At 47.6% G+C, this 17,354-nt stretch overlaps 2 protein-coding genes across 4 annotated transcripts in view; both read left to right on the top strand.

The window, feature by feature from the left end:
* The window catches only part of Pex7 (peroxisomal biogenesis factor 7), a 62,293-nt gene extending 59,437 nt beyond the window's left edge, over positions 1 to 2,856 (top strand). For both annotated transcript variants that reach the window (XM_055599468.1, XM_055599469.1), the window contains one exon: positions 2,387 to 2,856. In XM_055599468.1, the coding sequence (XP_055455443.1) occupies positions 2,387 to 2,455 (69 nt within the window). In that variant the 3' untranslated portion in view covers positions 2,456 to 2,856. The remainder of the gene's footprint in view (positions 1 to 2,386) is intronic.
* A 10,126-nt stretch (positions 2,857 to 12,982) lies between these two features.
* Positions 12,983 to 16,088, top strand: Slc35d3 (solute carrier family 35 member D3). 2 transcript variants are annotated; one of them, XM_055599381.1, is made up of 3 exons: positions 12,983 to 13,447; positions 14,347 to 14,985; positions 15,347 to 16,088. In XM_055599381.1, the coding sequence occupies exons 1-3, from the start codon at positions 13,009 to 13,011 to the stop codon at positions 15,529 to 15,531; spliced, it is 1,263 nt and encodes a 420-aa protein (XP_055455356.1). In that variant the 5' UTR covers positions 12,983 to 13,008; the 3' UTR covers positions 15,532 to 16,088. The 2 variants fall into 2 exon arrangements, with proteins under 2 accessions (XP_055455356.1, XP_055455354.1); XM_055599379.1 differs by having other exon boundaries at positions 14,347 to 15,409.
* The last annotated feature ends 1,266 nt before the right edge of the window (positions 16,089 to 17,354 follow it).

The following is a 17,354-nucleotide window of genomic DNA, read 5'->3' as shown; positions in this document are numbered from 1 at the left end:
ACGTTTGAAACCTGTTGAGGTTTTAAGTTTTAAGTGATGCTGACCCTGTGACCATAGGTTGAGAGCAAGGCTAGGGTAGTGAGACCAACTCGGGACCCTGTGCAGACCCTGTACTTGCACAGTCTCTGTGAGTCTCTGTGAGTTCCTATGTGCACCGGCCCTTTGTGTCTGGGAGGCCTTGATTCCTTAGTGTCCTCTATCCCCACTGACTTACATTCTTTCCTCCTCCTCTTCTGTAGAGTTCCCTGAGCCCTGAGGAGAGGAATTTCACCCCTTTTAGAACTGAGTGTCCCAAGATCTCTCGCCCTGTGTAATGCCTAGCGGTGGCTCTCTGAGGTTGCTCTCATCTGCTGCAGGAAGAAGCTTGTCTGTTGGTGGCTGAGCAAGGCACAGCTCCATGAGTACAGCAGAATGCCATTAGGAGTCATTTTATTGCTACCTTCCTTTAGCACAGCAATAGCATTCGTTTTCCCCCTCTTGTCTGGCCGATCTCGTCTCGGGTTCTTGGCCACCCACGCAGAGTGGGTGTGGGATTCATGGAGTGGGCTTTAAATCAGATATTGGTTAGCTACTCCCATGTGCTTTGTGCCGCTGTTGCACCAGAATATCCTGCAGGCAGGGAGCCATCGTAGACTGAAAGGTTGCTGGCTGGGTTAGGCTGTTTCTCCTTGGTAGTGTACAGGAACCTGCCTGTTCCAAAGATTCCAGATCATAGGGATGAAGGCTTCCCATCTCCATGTTCAGTGAGTTGTGAAGGTGTTATCTTCCGCAATAAGGCGTTACTGTCAGTGCGTGGAGAGCCACCCCGGTTGTTTGGGGGTTTCCATGGATCCCTTTGGCTAAGGTCTCAATTAGATGCAACCCATTCCTGGTACTGGAAGCTTCATTTGGTCATGAGAGATGTCCAGTTTGGCCTTTGTCTTTGCTGTTATTTGGCGATTTCATTTAGATTGCCTTTGTGTATACACATATTGTAAGAAGCTTCTACTGTATTAGGTTTCCATACCACTCCTCAGATGGGTTTGGCTGTCCCTCCCTTTAACAATGGTATTTACTTTAGAAGACTTTTCGTTTAAATGTTTGTCTTTTGGTCAGCCTTTTAAAAATAGTCTTTAGGTTAGCCACAGGTAGATGCTATGAGGTGAAAAGATACTATGCGGTCCTTGGGTTAGAGGAAAGCAGTGCTTCCTGCAGCTATCCAGGTATTGGCGTATTGGTGGTAACTCACGAGAGGCTTCGCCAGAACCGTGTGTGCAATACCTTTTCCTTCTTACAGGCCACCACCCTACCATCCGTGGAGGCTCGGGGGTTTCTTTGCTTTTCTCTCTGTTTTTAGCAAAATACAGATTTTAAAACCTTATTATAAATGTTTCAGTTTATAGAACTTAATAAATGGTGTCATTGGTAGATGAATGCATAATTATTTACATTAATTTGGATGAATATATTTATAATCCCTTTTCATTAAAATTTTGGTCTTTTCTGTGTTACTATTCAAGTATAGTGTTAAGAACATTTCCTCATTCGGTGGTAATGATATTTGTTATTTATCATAAATCCTTACTAAATAGGAAATTGGAGAAGAAGAATGGATTAGGATTCACAATTTTTAGATAATGTGTATTAGAAATCTAAGTCTCATTTCTTTGCATCTTTCCTCTGTGATATTTAGTGTTCACCCAAAAGTTCCAACATTTAAAAACACACACCTAGGAGTAAATTAATATTTGTGTCCTACAGTGTAAATTTTTTACTTTAAAGTTAGGCAAGTAATGATTGACAGTTTGCCTTTTTTGAGGGACTGTTTGTAGTGGGTGTGGCTTTAGTGCTGGTTTCAGCTCTGGGCATTTGGTTGGGATGCCATGGCTCTATGAGGTCTTTTGATACTGGCCCATGGGCATGTGTTTAGGGTCTAGAGTGTGTTCCAGACTGACCTCACGTGAGCCACTTTGTGATGAGAAAAGCTATACCTTGTTCATCCAGCCACACCCAGCTTATACCTCCTGACATGTTTTCAAATCTCTAGACATTGCTCCATGGTGGTCTTTATTCTTCTCTCCCTATGTCTTCACTGCCAGAAAAATGTTAAACAGATAGTCTCATTTCTCAGGCTAGACGTACATCATTTCAAGAGTGTCTCTGGGTGCAAAGGGTTTTGTACCAGTGATGGTAGAAGTATGCAAGCAGCTTCAATAAGTTGGAAACAGTTGCCAAAGCATATTTTTAAAAGAGGAAATAGCTTCCAATCAGAAACATCTCCCAGTCTGTTTTATTTAAATTGTGATATGAGTGGATGACCTACATGCTGAGTGGTCGGGACTTGAACTGGTTGCTATCTTGAATTTTGTGCTCCGCATGTTTTTCTGACTTTGTTTGTGTTTTGTAGGTAGCTGACTGCTCCTGGGATGAAACCATAAAGATCTATGACCCTGTTTGTCTCTCGGTTCCTGGTTAAGATATGCTGCTCTAGTCAGAAACGAGGATGTTATAGACTGATGAAATTAATATGAAAATGTTACCTACCTAAAGGATAAAAGTTAGGCCTTTACATGTACTGAGATTTCAAAATTCTCAAACTATATCAAAATCAGCTGTGAGGCAGCTTATAAAGACATTGTATCATATTGTAAGCCTGGACATAAACTATATTTTCTGGAATCCTAAAGAATAATTGTTATGATGTATCTTATAATGTCTATTAAAATGTTATGTCTGTATTGTAAAATGGACTAAAATATGAGAGGTTAGTAGATTACATGGACAGTAATATATTTCATTTTTAATTTGTCATTTTGGATGTAAAATATAACCACTACTGTTGATAAAAATCAAAATAAACTTTGTTTCTTGATCTTATTTATGACATCTCAATGAGGTTGCATTTTAAAAATGTACTGTATGTATGGATATAAATTTATATTTTATATAGAAAAAGCTGATGCTCATATGTGAGCTCTAATACAGATTTAAGTTACTCGGTGTGTATGAGTATCATCATGTGTCTGGCATATACACTGAGGGAAATTCTCTCAGGGAGAGCTGTGCTGTGAGCTAGAGAGTGCTGTGAGTTAATGGTTTATTTTATATTCAAATCCTCTCAGGTACTGTATCCATGACTTAGTTGTTCTTCTCTTCCCAGTTCTCCACTGTCAAAACTTTTAGCCAGGCATGGTTTCACCCACCTATAATCCCAGGCCTTGGGAAGCACAGGCAGGAGGATTAGCCCAGTTTGGGCTACCAAAGGGTACCTTGTCCATCTCCTATCCCCTCCCCCCAAAAAACGCCATTGAGCAAAAAACGTATGGTCCTACTAAGGCTTCTAGTGACAGCCCTCTAACCCCTCTTGTTACTTCCCTCAATGAAAAAATTATAGTGACCTGAAAAGGTCGAAGTAGAAAAAATAGTAAAACATTTTATATAGCACTTATTTTGTATGTCATCTATGCTCTATGTATAAGGCAGAAATTCTGATTCTTAAGTCCTTTGAGAATGCTAATTTGTTAAATATTTCTTTTGAGCGTGAATATGTATCTGTGTGTGGGTGCTGCATGCATGTGGCACTCAGAGAAAAACTTTCAGGAGTAGGTTCTTAGCTTTTCACCATGTCGGTCCTGGTAGAAGCCAGATTGTCAGGCTGGATGGAAAGCACCTTCACTGAGACAGCTCATCAATCCTTAAATTAGAAGGCCTCCCATGCTCCTGGATTGGTAGAATTAATATTGTGAAGATGACCATCCTACTAAAAACAGTTTACAGATTGAATGCAATCCTAATCAAAAACCCCCATGACATTCCTCACAGAAATAGAAAAAAAAATCTTAAAGTTCATTTGGGAACACAGAAGACTCTGAACAGCCAAGGCAATCCGGAGCAAAATGGTGTTAGAGGGACTGCCAGACCAGGTTTCAAGCTATATTACAGAGCGATAGTAATAAAAACAGCAAAGTGGTGAAAAACACATGTGCGGACCATAGAACAAAATAGAAGACCCAAGCATGAATGCACATAATTACAGCCATCTGATATTCAACAAGTATTCCAGAAATACACACTGGAGGAAAGACAGCATCCTTAAAAATGATGCTAGGAAAACTGGATATCCACATTTTTGAGAATTTTTAAAATATTCTTGTAACGACCGGAACAAAAATGCATTCAACTGTGTATGCACTACATATTTATGTCTTGTTCCAGAAAGATGTAAGAACCTGTCTTGTTCAACACGGGTTGAAGGCACAAAGCAGCATAAATGGAGAAGTGGAACACGAGAAAAGAGGAGCCAGAACAGGGCTGGGGAATGCATACCACAAAGTTCTGTAACTTGCTCCTGGCTGGACCAAAGATCTGTGTCTAAGCATTCCCGCCTCATAAATGAGAAGCATGGTCAGTTCTGCAGCTCAGTGTCTGTGGTCTGTGGTCGTATCACCAGGCCTGGCACGAGTGATTCATTTCAGGGCAAGGACACTGTTTTCTTGGATCCTGGATCAGCAATACTAGTTCCTCTTGAAGTGGACATTGCTTAACTAGTGGCCAGTAGTGAGCAGGGCAGCCCAACTCTTACAGTTGTGACTGTGGAGGTGCATACGACTTTTCCTCGTCCTTTCCCTCCACATGAACTAATAGCATCCCACCAAGGTGAGTCTCAATGAAAAATGGGTACACAGTGGGCGCTGTGTATCAGCAGAACTTGCAAAAGGCCATGTTTACAATGAAATATTCTTTTCCTCTTTGAATATGAGAGATTATTGTAACGGAGTAATATACCATGCATCTTTTGAAACAAAAACTTTGTGATTTAAAAACTTCCATTTCCCTCTCTCTACTGAACTAGTTACTGATACATTCTGGGAAAGGAGCAGTCATTGTCTTTAGTTTTGTACACGCTGAAGAGCCCAGCAGGTTACAGCAGGTGGTTCCAAGTCCATGGTCATACAGATAATATGTTAAACTCAGTGCGTCTCAAAATCAAGTCATGAGCATAGGAAGGAGCCTCATGGGAAGGAGGGTGACATTGGGGGGAAATTGGAGGGGTTTATAATCACAATGCACACTATCCGTTTGTGAGGTTATCAACAAAATTAAAAGCTTTTTAATAATTTTGCCAATTGTGATGGTGCAGGCCTATAATTCTAGCACTTGAGAAGCTGCAGCAAGAGGTTTATTCCCTGGGTTACACAGTGAATTGGAGGCACCCATGACCACTGAGGGAAACAAAACCCAAGAACAACAAAATCCCCTAGCCTCTCCCTTGATCTGTTTTCCCTGTGTCCAGGGATGTGGGAGATGTTTAGACTCTGGCTTCCTGATATGCAGGACTGTTACCAAGCTGGTTCTGGAGCTAGTGTCGGAAGATGAAAGGGGCCCAGCTTGAGTCTGCTCTAAAAGTGAAGGGTATGCATTTTGAATTCTTGGTAGCTGATGAACTCAGTAGCTTCTAGATGCGAAGTCTAGGGGCAGTTCAGCACGGTCTCATCTAGGAGCACTTCAGAACAGGTCTTGTGACCTGTGCCATTGGCATCCATCCTGTCTGCCTTCCAGCTGCCCCGGCTGTGACAGGACAGTGTAACTGAGTCACTGACCCATCTACCATCAGGGTAGTGTGTGGCATACTCCATGTATGTAGTTTCTTTGTTGTTTTATTTTTTATTTTTGGCTTTTGGTTGTGTTGTGTTTGTCTTTTGAGACAGGGTCTCACTGTGTAGCTCTGACTGACCTGGAACTCACTATGTAGACCAGGATGGCCCTCAACTCAGATCCTCCTGCCTCAGCTTCCCCAGTGCTGGGATTAAAGGGGTACACCGCCAACCCAGCTAGTATGCAGTCCTTTTTTAATCTTTATCACTTACATTCCCAGTGCTACCCTGCCTTCTAGACAAGGAAGCCAGGGTGTCAGGAGTCATAGCAAGTAATGAGCCGAGTTGAAACGGGGCATTGCAAAGTCTAAAGCTTTGTCCCTGCCACATGACCACCTTTCTAATAGATGAGATGGCTTGCTAAGAAAGAATCAAGATTCTGATCATCTTGAGAGGACTGAGAAGATTGCAGCTTTCAGGCCAATAGCCAAGAAGTTGAGCCTGAGCCTGGGTGACTCTGAGCAGCCCATTTTCACTCTAGATGAGGCAGAGAGCCAACATTGCTTTTGTCTTTCACACTTCTTCACCAAATGTCTTAGCAGTAACTTGGCTTTTCCTAAGATGAATTCTTAGTAAGTTCTCACTTAACAGGTCTCTTCTTAGATGTGCCAACTGACTTAAGTTTTTCTTTTTTCTTAATTTCTGTACATATGGACTGAATACTGGTTGCCTCCTGCCTTTCTCCACTGAGTCCCCCGTAAGCCTGAGAGCCCATTTTCTTCCAGCCGACACCAACAATCTTGCTCACTAAACCAGCAGCTTCCTCCTGCGTGTACTTTTTCATTAGACGTCAAGGAGGAGTCAAGTCAAATATCAGTTTAGGTCATCCAAAGACCTACATGCCAAGTCATAGCCCCTTTCCACATACAGTGCCCAGGTCACTCAGTCCTGTTCCTTTACCCCTCAACCCAAGTACCACTGCCTCAGTTTCCCTGAAAAATTGCCACCCAGTCTCTAAGTGGCTACTCTATTTCGAGTTCTGTGCCTTCAGAATGACCTTCCTATGTGCTGCTGCCAAAGACTGGGCTGAAATGTAACTGGAGTGTCCCAATTTCATTGTAACACCTTCCTCTGCTTGTAGGATTGCCTGTGGGAATCCTGACCAGCCAGCTCCTGCCCGCAGCAAGGCCTCTCCAGCAACACCAGCATGTTCACAAAAGCCCGTAGAAATCATGCAAGTTTTCAGGTCTATCGTTGCTCAAACTCGTCTGTGTATCTTAGGTGTTCTGCCTTTGGCTTGACAAGTTCTTACTCATCATTTTAAAAGTTACATGAAGTGACTGAAGAAGAAGATTGACAGCAAGCTCTAAAATAGCAAACACAGTTTGCAGAGCTAATGGAGAGGACATAAAGAAAGGATACACTTTGCAGGGCGCACTAGCCCTGCTGGCTAGTGGCCAGAGTTTATGATTTTCTGTGTACGTGATGCCCGTTCATGTGTGCACGGGTGCACGTGTTTGTGCAGACTAGAGGACAACCCCCACCTCGGTTTTTCCAGAGTCCCTGCTGGCCTGGACCTCACTGATAAGGCTGGCTTGGCTGGCTGGTAAGGCCTGGGCACCACCTGGTGTGCCTTTACCTCCCCGGTGCTGTGGTTACAAGTGTGCACCACCACACCTAACTAAGTTTACAGGGGTCTGGGGACCAAACCCAGGTCCGCATCATTGTGCGGCAGAGCTATCACTCCAGTATTCAGCAATAAATAACTCTTAAAAATCAACCGCTGGGCGGTGTCCAGCGGTTAATAACCCTTGCTTCTCTTCCGAACAACGTTCGCTTCTTGGCGTCCACTTTGAGACAACAGCCTGTAACTCCAGTCCCATGGGCTCCAGCACCTTTTTCTGGCCTCTGCAAGCAACCAGACATACATGGCTTCAACACACAATTGCACATAAATAAAAAATAAATCTTTAAAAAATTACTAGACACAAAATACAAAAGTTACCAATGGAGAGTTCACAGAAGTAGGAAGGCAAATGTTTGATGTACTTTAAAATGCTCAGTAGATTCTTCCTCACTGATAACAAGGAAATACTAAATGAAGTGAGCTCTCTCCTCACTTTTGTTCATATTGCTTTGGCAAGCACTTAAAATACTGATAAAATCCGATGCTGATTAATTTAGAGCATGATTGCACGCTGTTTCCATAAGCAATCGCACAGCAGTATGGTGAGTTCCTCTGTCATTTACCAGCTGTATTCCCAGAGTCTCAGAACCTGAGGGCTGGGGATATAGCTCCGTGGTAAAGCACTCACCTGCTATGCATAAGAACCTGGGTTCAGTTCCCAGTACAGGAAGGAAGGGGAGGAAGAGGAAGAAAAGAAGTAGAATGTGAAGGGGGAGGAGGAGAAAAGATGAAAAGATCATATTTCTACCCTCATTTAAAGAGGGTCTGAGGGCTGCATTCACAGCTCAGTCTGTTAACACCTAAAAAGTTGGATGAGGTTGGTCATGCTTGTAACCCTACCACTGGACAGGAAGAGAAAGGGGGTCCTGGGGCTTAATTGGCCTGTCAGTTTAGCTTAATCTCCAATCCCCAGGTGTCAGAGAGAGAGAGAGAGAGATCCTATATCAGAGATGGCAATAGGGGCTGGAGAGATGGTTCCAGGATTAGGAGCCTCAGTTCCCAGCACTCACATCAGGGCTCCAGGGGATCCCACACCCTCCTCTGGACTCCACGGACTGGTATGCATGCATACTGATACACACATGTGCACATAATTTTTTTTTTAATCTTAAAAAGCAAAAACCCCACAGTGTATGGGAAACAGTACCCAAGATGGACCTCTGGCCTCCAGTGCACCTGCTCACAACAGAAATTCTCTCTGTCTCTCTTCTCTTATTCTGACATGGGAAAATATGCTGCTATTAGGATATGTAGTTAAGGGCCACATTCATGGCTCCTTTATTTTATTATTTTTTAGGTCTGGTATCAGGTATCAGAAATTACTCGGCTGACTTATTCAGCCTTTTGTTCTCTCATGAGATTCAGATAAGCTGTCTCGAGGTTGTTAGTAGTCTTTTTTTCTTTTCTCACCACATGGACTGACTCCTCATAGGCCGTGTGAGGTGTCCTTATGAGAGGCCATTGGACCTCCCCAGAAGTGGTAAAGAGAAAACCCAAGATTGAAGCTTCCAGAGTGACATGCTCATTCCTGCCATGTTCTGTTGGTTACCAAGACCAATTACAGTCCAGTAAAGATGCCAACAAGGGTGTGAATAAGGAAACAGGACCCCACTGGGAATGGAACTACCTTGAAAGTTGATTACCACAAAGTGCTTTAAAAATTAACGAGGTTTGTATGCATCCAATGATCTCCCAGTTTTATGGGTTTTTTTAAATTTCTTTATTTTAATTATTTATTACAATTTATTGTATCTTGGCTGTGGCCCCCTCCCTTGTCTCCTCCCAATCCTACCCTCTCTCCCCCTTCTCCTCCTATGCCCCTCCCCTAGTCCTCTGATAGGGGAGGTCCTCCTCTCCTTCCATCTGACCCTAGTCTATCAGGTCTCATCAGGACTGGCTGCATTGTCTTCCTCTGTAGCCTGGCAAGGGTGCACCCCCTTCAGGGGGAGGTGATCAAAGTGCCAGTCACGGAGTTCATGTCAGAGAAATCCCCTGCTCCCCTTACTAGGGACCGCACTTGGAGATTGAGTCTCTGGGCTACATCTGAGCCGAGGTTTTTGGTCCTCTTCATGCATTGTCCTTGGTTGGGGTATCATTCTCTTCAGGGCCCCCAAAGCTCAGGGTTTTGTTTTTTGTTGTTTGTTTGTTTGTTTGTTTTGGCTCTGTTGGTCTCCTTTTGGAGCTCCTGTCTCCTCCAGGTATTTCTATCTCCCCTTTCTTTCATAAAATTCCATGCGTTCTGCCCAAAGTTTGGCTATGAGTCTCAGCCTCTACTTCGACAGAGTCTTTCAGAAGCCATCTGTGGTAGGCTCCTGTCCTGGTCCCTGTGTTCTCTTGCTTCCGATGTCCTTCTGACTGAGGATTGAGCATCTTCTAACTATACAACAAGGACATTTGCTCAGCCATGTTTGTAGCAGCTTTATTCGTAATAGGCAGAATCTGGAAACAACCCAGATGTCCCTCAAAGGAGGAATGGATACAGAAATTGTGGTACATTTACACAATGGAATACTACTCAGCTATTAAAAAGAAGGAAATCGTGAAATTTTCCGGCAAATGGTGGGAACTAGAAAAGATCACCTTGAGTGAGGTAACCCAGAAACCCAGAAAGACACACATGGTATATACTCACTCATCTGTGGTCATTAGACATACAATATAGGGTAAACACAGCAGTTTTACTTATTAAGAAGGGTTTGCATGTGGCTGCATATGTAAAAGACGGAAGGACAGCCAGCTGTGAGCAGCAGCAGCAGGGTGATGCATGGTGAACACTGAGGACACCATTTCTTTCTTATTTATAGTTTGTTTTCTTTATACGTACTCCCCGGAAGAAGCATGCACCACATTAAAAGTGATACAGTAAATTTACTTAGGACCATCCTTCTTTCTCCAGAAAGCCAGCTCCTCTCCTGTCAGGTTGATGAAGTTGTCTTCCTGGGTGTTCTGTCTCTTGCTTTCTTCCTGATGCTGCCTCTCCCATGTGTGCTCCCCAGGGGCCAGCTGAGTGCTCATCCTCAAAGCCTCCGCCTGACAGACTACCAAGCAAAGGATATTTGCTCAATATGTTTGTTGAATGAATGAACTGAAAGATTGATTTTATGCCACTAATATTTATTAAGTAGCTCTAAAGATAAAGAGCTTGTGTCTAGACCTTCGGTAACTTGATTCCTTTCGGTCAAATGGTTTTCTGACCTCAGGTCCAAATTCTGGTTCAGCTGACCCTGCTTAATATACTATAATAAAATTTTTCTTTAGGAACTTATCCAGTAACTACTTTTGTTGGGGGTAGGGTTAATTTGTTTGGTCTACTAGAGAATTATATATAATACAGCAGAGAAAATCTGCTGTTTCATACTGCACAGGTTAGAAATATTAAACTAAGTAGTCTTGCTTAAATGAGAAGGGTAAGGAAGCTGACTCAGCCCCCAATCTTCCACCTAATGTCAGTATCACAAATGGAAGCAATTATAATTGCTGGCAGAAATGAATCATTCCAAAATAAGGGCTGTACAGCCACTTCTTTATATATTCACTTATAATAGGATGGCTTGCAGGAGTGGGCCGGAGAAAACAGGAATCTCCTATTGGAAATCTTAAGAAAAAAAAAAAAAAAAAGCCTATTTCAGTCTTGATCTCTGTATATTTTGAATATACCCTTAAACCATACACAAAATTTGTACAACTGCTTCAGTCTTTCCCAAGCCCTTGTAAACCAGTCTCTTAACCAGCTAATAGTATGTAACCACAGTTTACAGTAATAAAACCAAAGAGTTCCCAGGGGAACCAAAGCCCAAGAGCTACTAGAGGAACCGGAAGCTTTCAGCACAATGACCCTGGGGGTTATTCCTGCAAAGTCAGCCCTGTGGGACCCACCTGTCAGGGACAGGCAGGTGGCTGTACAAGGCGCTGGGCACTACCTAGCTTGAGCCTGAGGACTGGCTGAGATGGCACTCTCTCTCATTAAAGCACCCACAACACAAAAGCTCACCCCCATCAGGAACTGCAGTGAGCCTGGGATTCCTGCTCTAATTGTTTTTATCCTGCTAAGCTAATCATCAGTTTCTACATCTGTACTTTACTATCGGGTTCAGCCTAGAAGTGTAAAAAAAAAAAAAAAAAAAAAAAGAAGAAGATGCTAGATTTCAAGGAAATGTAGCCCACGTGTCCAGGCAAAGGAGGTGTGGGGTTTAAAGGTTAGAAGTTTGAAATTTCCCGTGGCGAAGAGTCGAGGCCCCAGTGACTGAAAGGGGCGCCGATTCAGAATCTCAAGTACTCCGCTTGTCAGGCAAAGCCTGGCCATCGCTATAAATTCCAGGTGGTCTGGAAATTGCTGTGGCTGGCGGTTACAGAAGCCCAGCTATCGTGGATCTGCTCCCGCTGAGGGTCAGAGCGGAACTTCCCCGCAAATGAATTCAGATCAAAGCTTCACTGGTTGGTGTGTGTGTGTTGGGGGGGGGGGGTGTTACAAAAATAAAAGTAGATTTCCTTTTCTCTCAGTCACAGGGAGGAACACATAGACATTAAGCAAATACTTCGGGACAGAGGTATGCTCTCTGCTCAGGGGCAATGGCACCCACACAGTCCTGCTCCCCAAAGCTGCCCATGACTGTCTAGCAGCCTGAAACCGGTCCTCTGGGATCCGAAAACCGTTATCCAGAACCTCCGGACGGGGCGGCTGTGCGTCTAAGGCTCTTCTCTGCCCGTGCCCGCCCTCTGCTTTCCCCCCTTTGTCGAGCAGCCGCCCATCTCGCCTTTGCCTCTCCACCTCTGGGCTCCTTCCCCTCCAAACTCCTCCACTGCTGGTTATGTCTGCCCCCCACCCCTTAGTTTCTGCTGTTTGCCCATGTTATCTCTTTGCCTAAATTAAATGTGTCCCTCCATTCCCACGATCCGCTGCCCAGACGCCATCCTCCGTGAGGAAGCTCTGCAGGGCCACGCGCGACCCTGGGACCTTTCCCTGAGAGGGCGCAGACTCCAAGCTCCTCGCCAGGCACCAGGAAAGGCCAACCTCTGGGCTCCAGAGCACTCCCCGGCAGGTAGTTCTTTCAAGGCACGGGGATTTTGAGTGTCAGGGGCCCCGCCGCCCTCCGGCACCGACGTGTCGCGTTTCCGTGCAGCGCTAGGAAGAGACTGTGGGTGGAAAATGCGCTGCAACTCGCGGGCCACCGGGCGGGGGGCGCAGTCACTTGTTGCGACCAGTGAACGAGGCTCCATGCTGGAGCGTCTTTAGCTGTGCAGGGGATCCCCCCAGCACGCACCCCACTGCTCTGCCGCCGTGGGAGGGGAGGAGGAGCCGCGCCCCGAGAGCCGACCCGGGTGGGCGCTGGATGCCCAAGGGGGCGCGCAGGCCCGGCCCGGCCCGGCCCGCGGTAGCCGACCCGGCCGCCAGCCCGCCCTCCTGACGCCGAGCGTCCCGCCGACCCGGGAACCGCGCGGGACGAAGCTCACCGCGCCTCCCCACCGACTTCCAAGTCGCGGTCGCTAGGCTTCCCGCCACTCCTCTCAGACCCGTCCCCCACCCCTGCCACTTTTCCCAGTCCCCCGCCCCCGCCTCCCGGGAGCGGCGGGGCAGTCGCACGCGGAGCCGCCGAGCCGCGAGGACGCCCGGCCGGAGCTGCCCTCCGCAGCCGAGCCCGCGCCCCCCGCCCTCCGCTGCGCCCCGCCGCCCTCGCTCCGCGCCTCCTCCCCGCTGCCCTCCCGCGAGCCCGGAGCTCCGCCGCGGCGGAGGGCGGCGGGGCCGGCGCGATGCGGCAGCTGTGCCGGGGCCGCGTGCTGGGCATCTCGGTGGCCGTCGCGCACGGGGTCTTCTCGGGCTCCCTCAACATCCTGCTCAAGTTCCTCATCAGCCGCTACCAGTTCTCCTTCCTGACCCTGGTGCAGTGCCTGACCAGCTCCACCGCGGCGCTGAGCCTGGAGCTGCTGCGGCGCCTGGGGCTCATCGCCGTGCCCCCCTTCGGCCTGAGCCTGGCTCGCTCCTTCGCGGGGGTCGCGGTGCTCTCCACGCTGCAGTCCACCCTCACCCTCTGGTCGCTGCGCGGCCTCAGCCTGCCCATGTACGTGGTCTTCAAGCGCTGCCTGCCCCTAGTCACCATGCTCATCGGCGTGCTGGTGCTCAAGAACGGCGCGCCCTCGCCCGGGGTGCTGGCGGCCGTGCTCATCACCACCTGCGGCGCCGCCCTGGCAGGTGAGCGGGACCCGCGCCCAGCCCCGGCCCACCCATCCCACCCGGGAGAGGCCGCGCGGACCACTCTCCCCCGCCGCCGCCGGACGGGGAGACTGAGGCGGAGCGAGGCGGGGAGCCCGGAGCGGTCGCTGGGCTCACAAAAGGGACTTTTCCTCTGAGACCCAGCGCAGCCCTCCGCGGCCTCCTCCACAGCCCTCCCCCTAGCTGTCCGGCTTCCGCCCCCCGCCCCTCTCTCCTCCGCGTGTTGCCCCCACCCAGGTTTTTCTTGGTCAGCCCCTTCCTCCGGGAGGGATGGAGAGTCGCCTGAGCTGAGAGCTGGAGTCCGGCCCCGGACCGAGCCGGAAGGAAGGGGGCCGGGAACTTCCTCGGATCACGCGGGGCTGGGGAGATGCGGGGCTGGGGAGCTGGGGATGAAGCCTGGTGACCCGAGCTCCTTCGGAGTCCCCGAGCGCCAGGCGGGAGGGACCGGCCCGGGGCTCAGGTGCGGGAGGGCTGGGAGGGCCCCGCGGGGTCCAGGTGCGGGCGGAGGAAAACCCTCTTTCCGGGGCCGGGTTGAGGCCACTAGCCGGGATTCCCTCTCCCTTCCGGTGCCCACGGGGCGGGGTGGAGGGGCCACCCGCCCAGGTGACCTCCCTGCAGGCTCAGGGACGCCGAGCCGCCTACCCCGGGAGCGTCTGAGCTCCCAGTGGCCTTCGCCCTGGCTAGAGGAAGACGGGGTTCGGTGACTGGGTTTGACACAGTCATGGAGGCAAGAAGGGCTTCTGTTGGCCACTCGGGAAATTCGTGGGCAGAGGTGGGACGGGAAGCGGGTCTTTTCCAAGGCAACCTGCTTCCCGGAGTGGAAGCCCAGCCGCACCAACCCTGTGCCTCCTTTTCTTTCCCACGCTCGGTGCGCTCAGGAGCCGGAGACCTGACGGGCGACCCCATAGGGTACGTAACGGGCGTGCTGGCGGTGCTGGTGCACGCCGCCTACCTGGTGCTGATCCAGAAGGCGAGCGCCGACACGGAGCACGGGCCTCTCACGGCGCAGTATGTCATCGCGGTGTCCGCCACCCCGCTGCTGGTCGTCTGCTCCTTCGCCAGCACCGACTCCATCCACGCCTGGGCCTTCCCCGGCTGGAGGGACCCGGCCATGGTCTCCATCTTTGCGGCCTGCGTCCTGATCGGCTGTGCCATGAACTTCACCACGCTGCACTGCACCTACATCAACTCCGCCGTGACCACCAGCTTCGTGGGCGTGGTGAAGAGCATCGCCACCATCACGGTGGGCATGGTGGCCTTCAGCGACGTGGAGCCCACCTCTCTGTTCATCGCCGGCGTCGTGGTGAACACCTTGGGCTCCATCATTTACTGCGTGGCCAAATTCCTGGAGACAAGAAGGCAAAGCAACTATGAGGATCTGGAATCGCAGGCGGAGCGAGAGGAACCGCTGCCAAGTGGGGACCAGTTGCCTTTTGCAATGGAGGAGCTGCCCGCCGCCGAGGGCGGAAATAGCGGGCCAGAGGGTGCAGAAGGGGCAGATGGCTCCATACACCAAGGTGGGCAGGAGTCAGGGGGCAGCCCCAAAGGGGACTCACTGGTGGCCAGGAGTTCAAGAGTAGACGAGCATTCCGATGAAGGGAGCAGGAGGTCCTTAAAGGATGCTTACTTGGAAGTGTGGAGGTTAGTTAGGGGCACTAAGTATATGAAGAAGGATTATTTGATAGAAAACGAGGAGTTACCCAGTCCTTGAAAGACAGCAATGTATGTACATGAGTACATACGGTTATTTTACATGGTAGAAACGTTAGGGAGGGGCCTCCGGTTTTATTCTGAGGAGTGGAGGAAAAGAAACAAAGAAAGGTTTCAGGGAGCGACAGAGACGAATTATGACCTACTTATTGTTTATTAATTATCCAGTGGGACTTTGCCTGAGGTACCACAGAAGGAGGAGACCGTGCTTAACACAGCCAACAGTGATTTCAGCTGCAGACTCCTGGACACTCATTTCTGTCTTTATAATCATAACCAAATACCTGCATGTACCAAGAGCCCCTCAGCCACCCCCTCCAAAGATGGCTTGTAACAATGATGACATCACTTAGCAAGTTCAAAGGTCACGTTCAGGGGCACATTTCTGATGACAGAGCTAGCTTTTATTGCCTGCTAGGCAAAGAGAACATTGTTGAAATGACATTTATAAATACACTGAATTGTTTACTCTTCAGGTCACCTGCAATATTGTGTTTACTCGAATTTTTCTTCCTTCGATTTTTTTAAAATGAGTATTCTATTGTATATTGATAGGAAATGTTGAAGCTATTTTGAGGACATGTGTTCTTAGCTTTGATTATGGAGTCTAATGTTTGCTCTTTGTAATTATATCTTAAAGGCTGTTTGGTTCCCTTGCTTTATAATATTTATTATTGAATGCTATAGCCTTTTAAGAAGTCCATTTTGCCATGTAATACCCTCTCAAGCAAATGCAGGGGCTGGAATATAAGTCAGTGTTGACTGTAGGACAGCCAGAAGGAAGACAGACCACCCTGGTCTGCACTGCACACTCCAAACTCTGTTACAGAAAGAGCAACTGCTATATTCGCATTATAATATTTTTCTATCTTATCTTTGTCAAAAAATAAAGCCTGAGTCTAACTGTAAAGAGATATGTTGTTAGTTCGTTTCAGATACATTTATATTCTGTTGGGCAGTTCGAAGATGCTTTCCATGTGTGGAAAATAGTGGCTTTGTGCAGGTATCAAACCAATGGAAACTTTCCTTCATTTTCTCTTTTTACAATGATGCCTTTGAACTTCTGACCCTCCCGCTTTTACCTTCCCAGTGTTGAAATCACCAGCATGTGATGCCCAGGTTAGCATGATGCTGTGAGCTGAAACCAGGGCTTCGGGCTTCAGGCTTCTGGCACGCTAGACAAATACTCCATCAACTGAACTCTACACTCCGGTGGCCATTGAGGACTTTCTAAGTTACCCATGCCAGTTGAATTTAAAGTTATAAGACAAACAAAACAACAACAAATAATTTCCAGTAAAGAAAACTACAAAAAGATAAAATAGCACCTAATACTGGAGAATGAAATCCACTCGTATCAGATGTCAGTGCAAATGGAAAGTGAGATAAACTAAATGGCAACAGCCACCCAAAGGGGAGTACAAGAGAGGCTCTGTGACAGAGGCTGTTCTTGTTAGCCAGCGTCTTCCCAAGAGGCTCAGAGAGTGGCATCACGTATTTTTCTGTCATTGACAAAAACTGAAACAACCCAAAAAGTGGGGGCAGAAGTTGACTTTTGGTCCCTTATCAATTTCCACAATCTGGAAAGCAGATGGGGTTGTGGTTATGACTGGTCCTGCTTTACTGCTTTTTCTAAGCAACCAGTTGCTTCCAGGAGTGCCACCAACTTTCAAGGGCCCTTATAGGACAGAAGTTAGAAGTGGCTTTAAAAAAACAAAAAAAAAAAAAAAACTAAAATAAAAAGCCTAATTTTGACATCAGCATGCCAGAGGGCAAATGTCCTGTTACACCAATATCAAGCTGAGAATTAATGAAAAGCAACAAAGTTGAAGGATGCCTGGTATTTCTTTTTATATCACCATCAAAGAATAATTGTTTTTTTTTTCTGAACAAAATTCCCCTTTGATTACAATGTGGGTTAGCACATATTGCAAAAAGATGAATCCTTTCTTGCCAGCAAACTTGATGAAACGTTCTTTTAGAATTCACTATAGATATAGTAAAGGGGATATCAAGGAACTCATGCTTGTGGTGGTGGCTAGTCTGAAATCTGTGACAAATTCTGGCCTGGCCCCTATGCTGAAGTCTTAAAGTTTCCTTCCAGAAACCTTAGTGTTGGTCCTATGGCCTATCCATGTTAATGGAGGGTAATGTATTTTACTCAGAGTTTACTTAC

This window comes from Psammomys obesus, unplaced genomic scaffold (assembly GCF_907164565.1).
Source record: "Psammomys obesus unplaced genomic scaffold, mPsaObe1.curated_primary_1811, whole genome shotgun sequence".
Lineage (NCBI taxonomy): Eukaryota > Metazoa > Chordata > Mammalia > Rodentia > Muridae > Psammomys > Psammomys obesus.
Note: the sequence above shows the minus strand (reverse complement) of the source record. Positions and strands in the feature narration are given on the sequence as shown.

What these genes read in the sequence shown, in the direction of transcription:
- Slc35d3 (XM_055599379.1), top strand. Translation starts at nt 13,009, where the DNA reads ATGCGGCAGCTGTGCCGGGGCCGCGTGCTGGGCATCTCGGTGGCCGTC. An exon ending in CTGCGGCGCCGCCCTGGCAG is followed by an intron (nt 13,448 to 14,346) that starts GTGAGCGGGACC and finishes CGGTGCGCTCAG; the next exon opens with GAGCCGGAGACCTGACGGGC.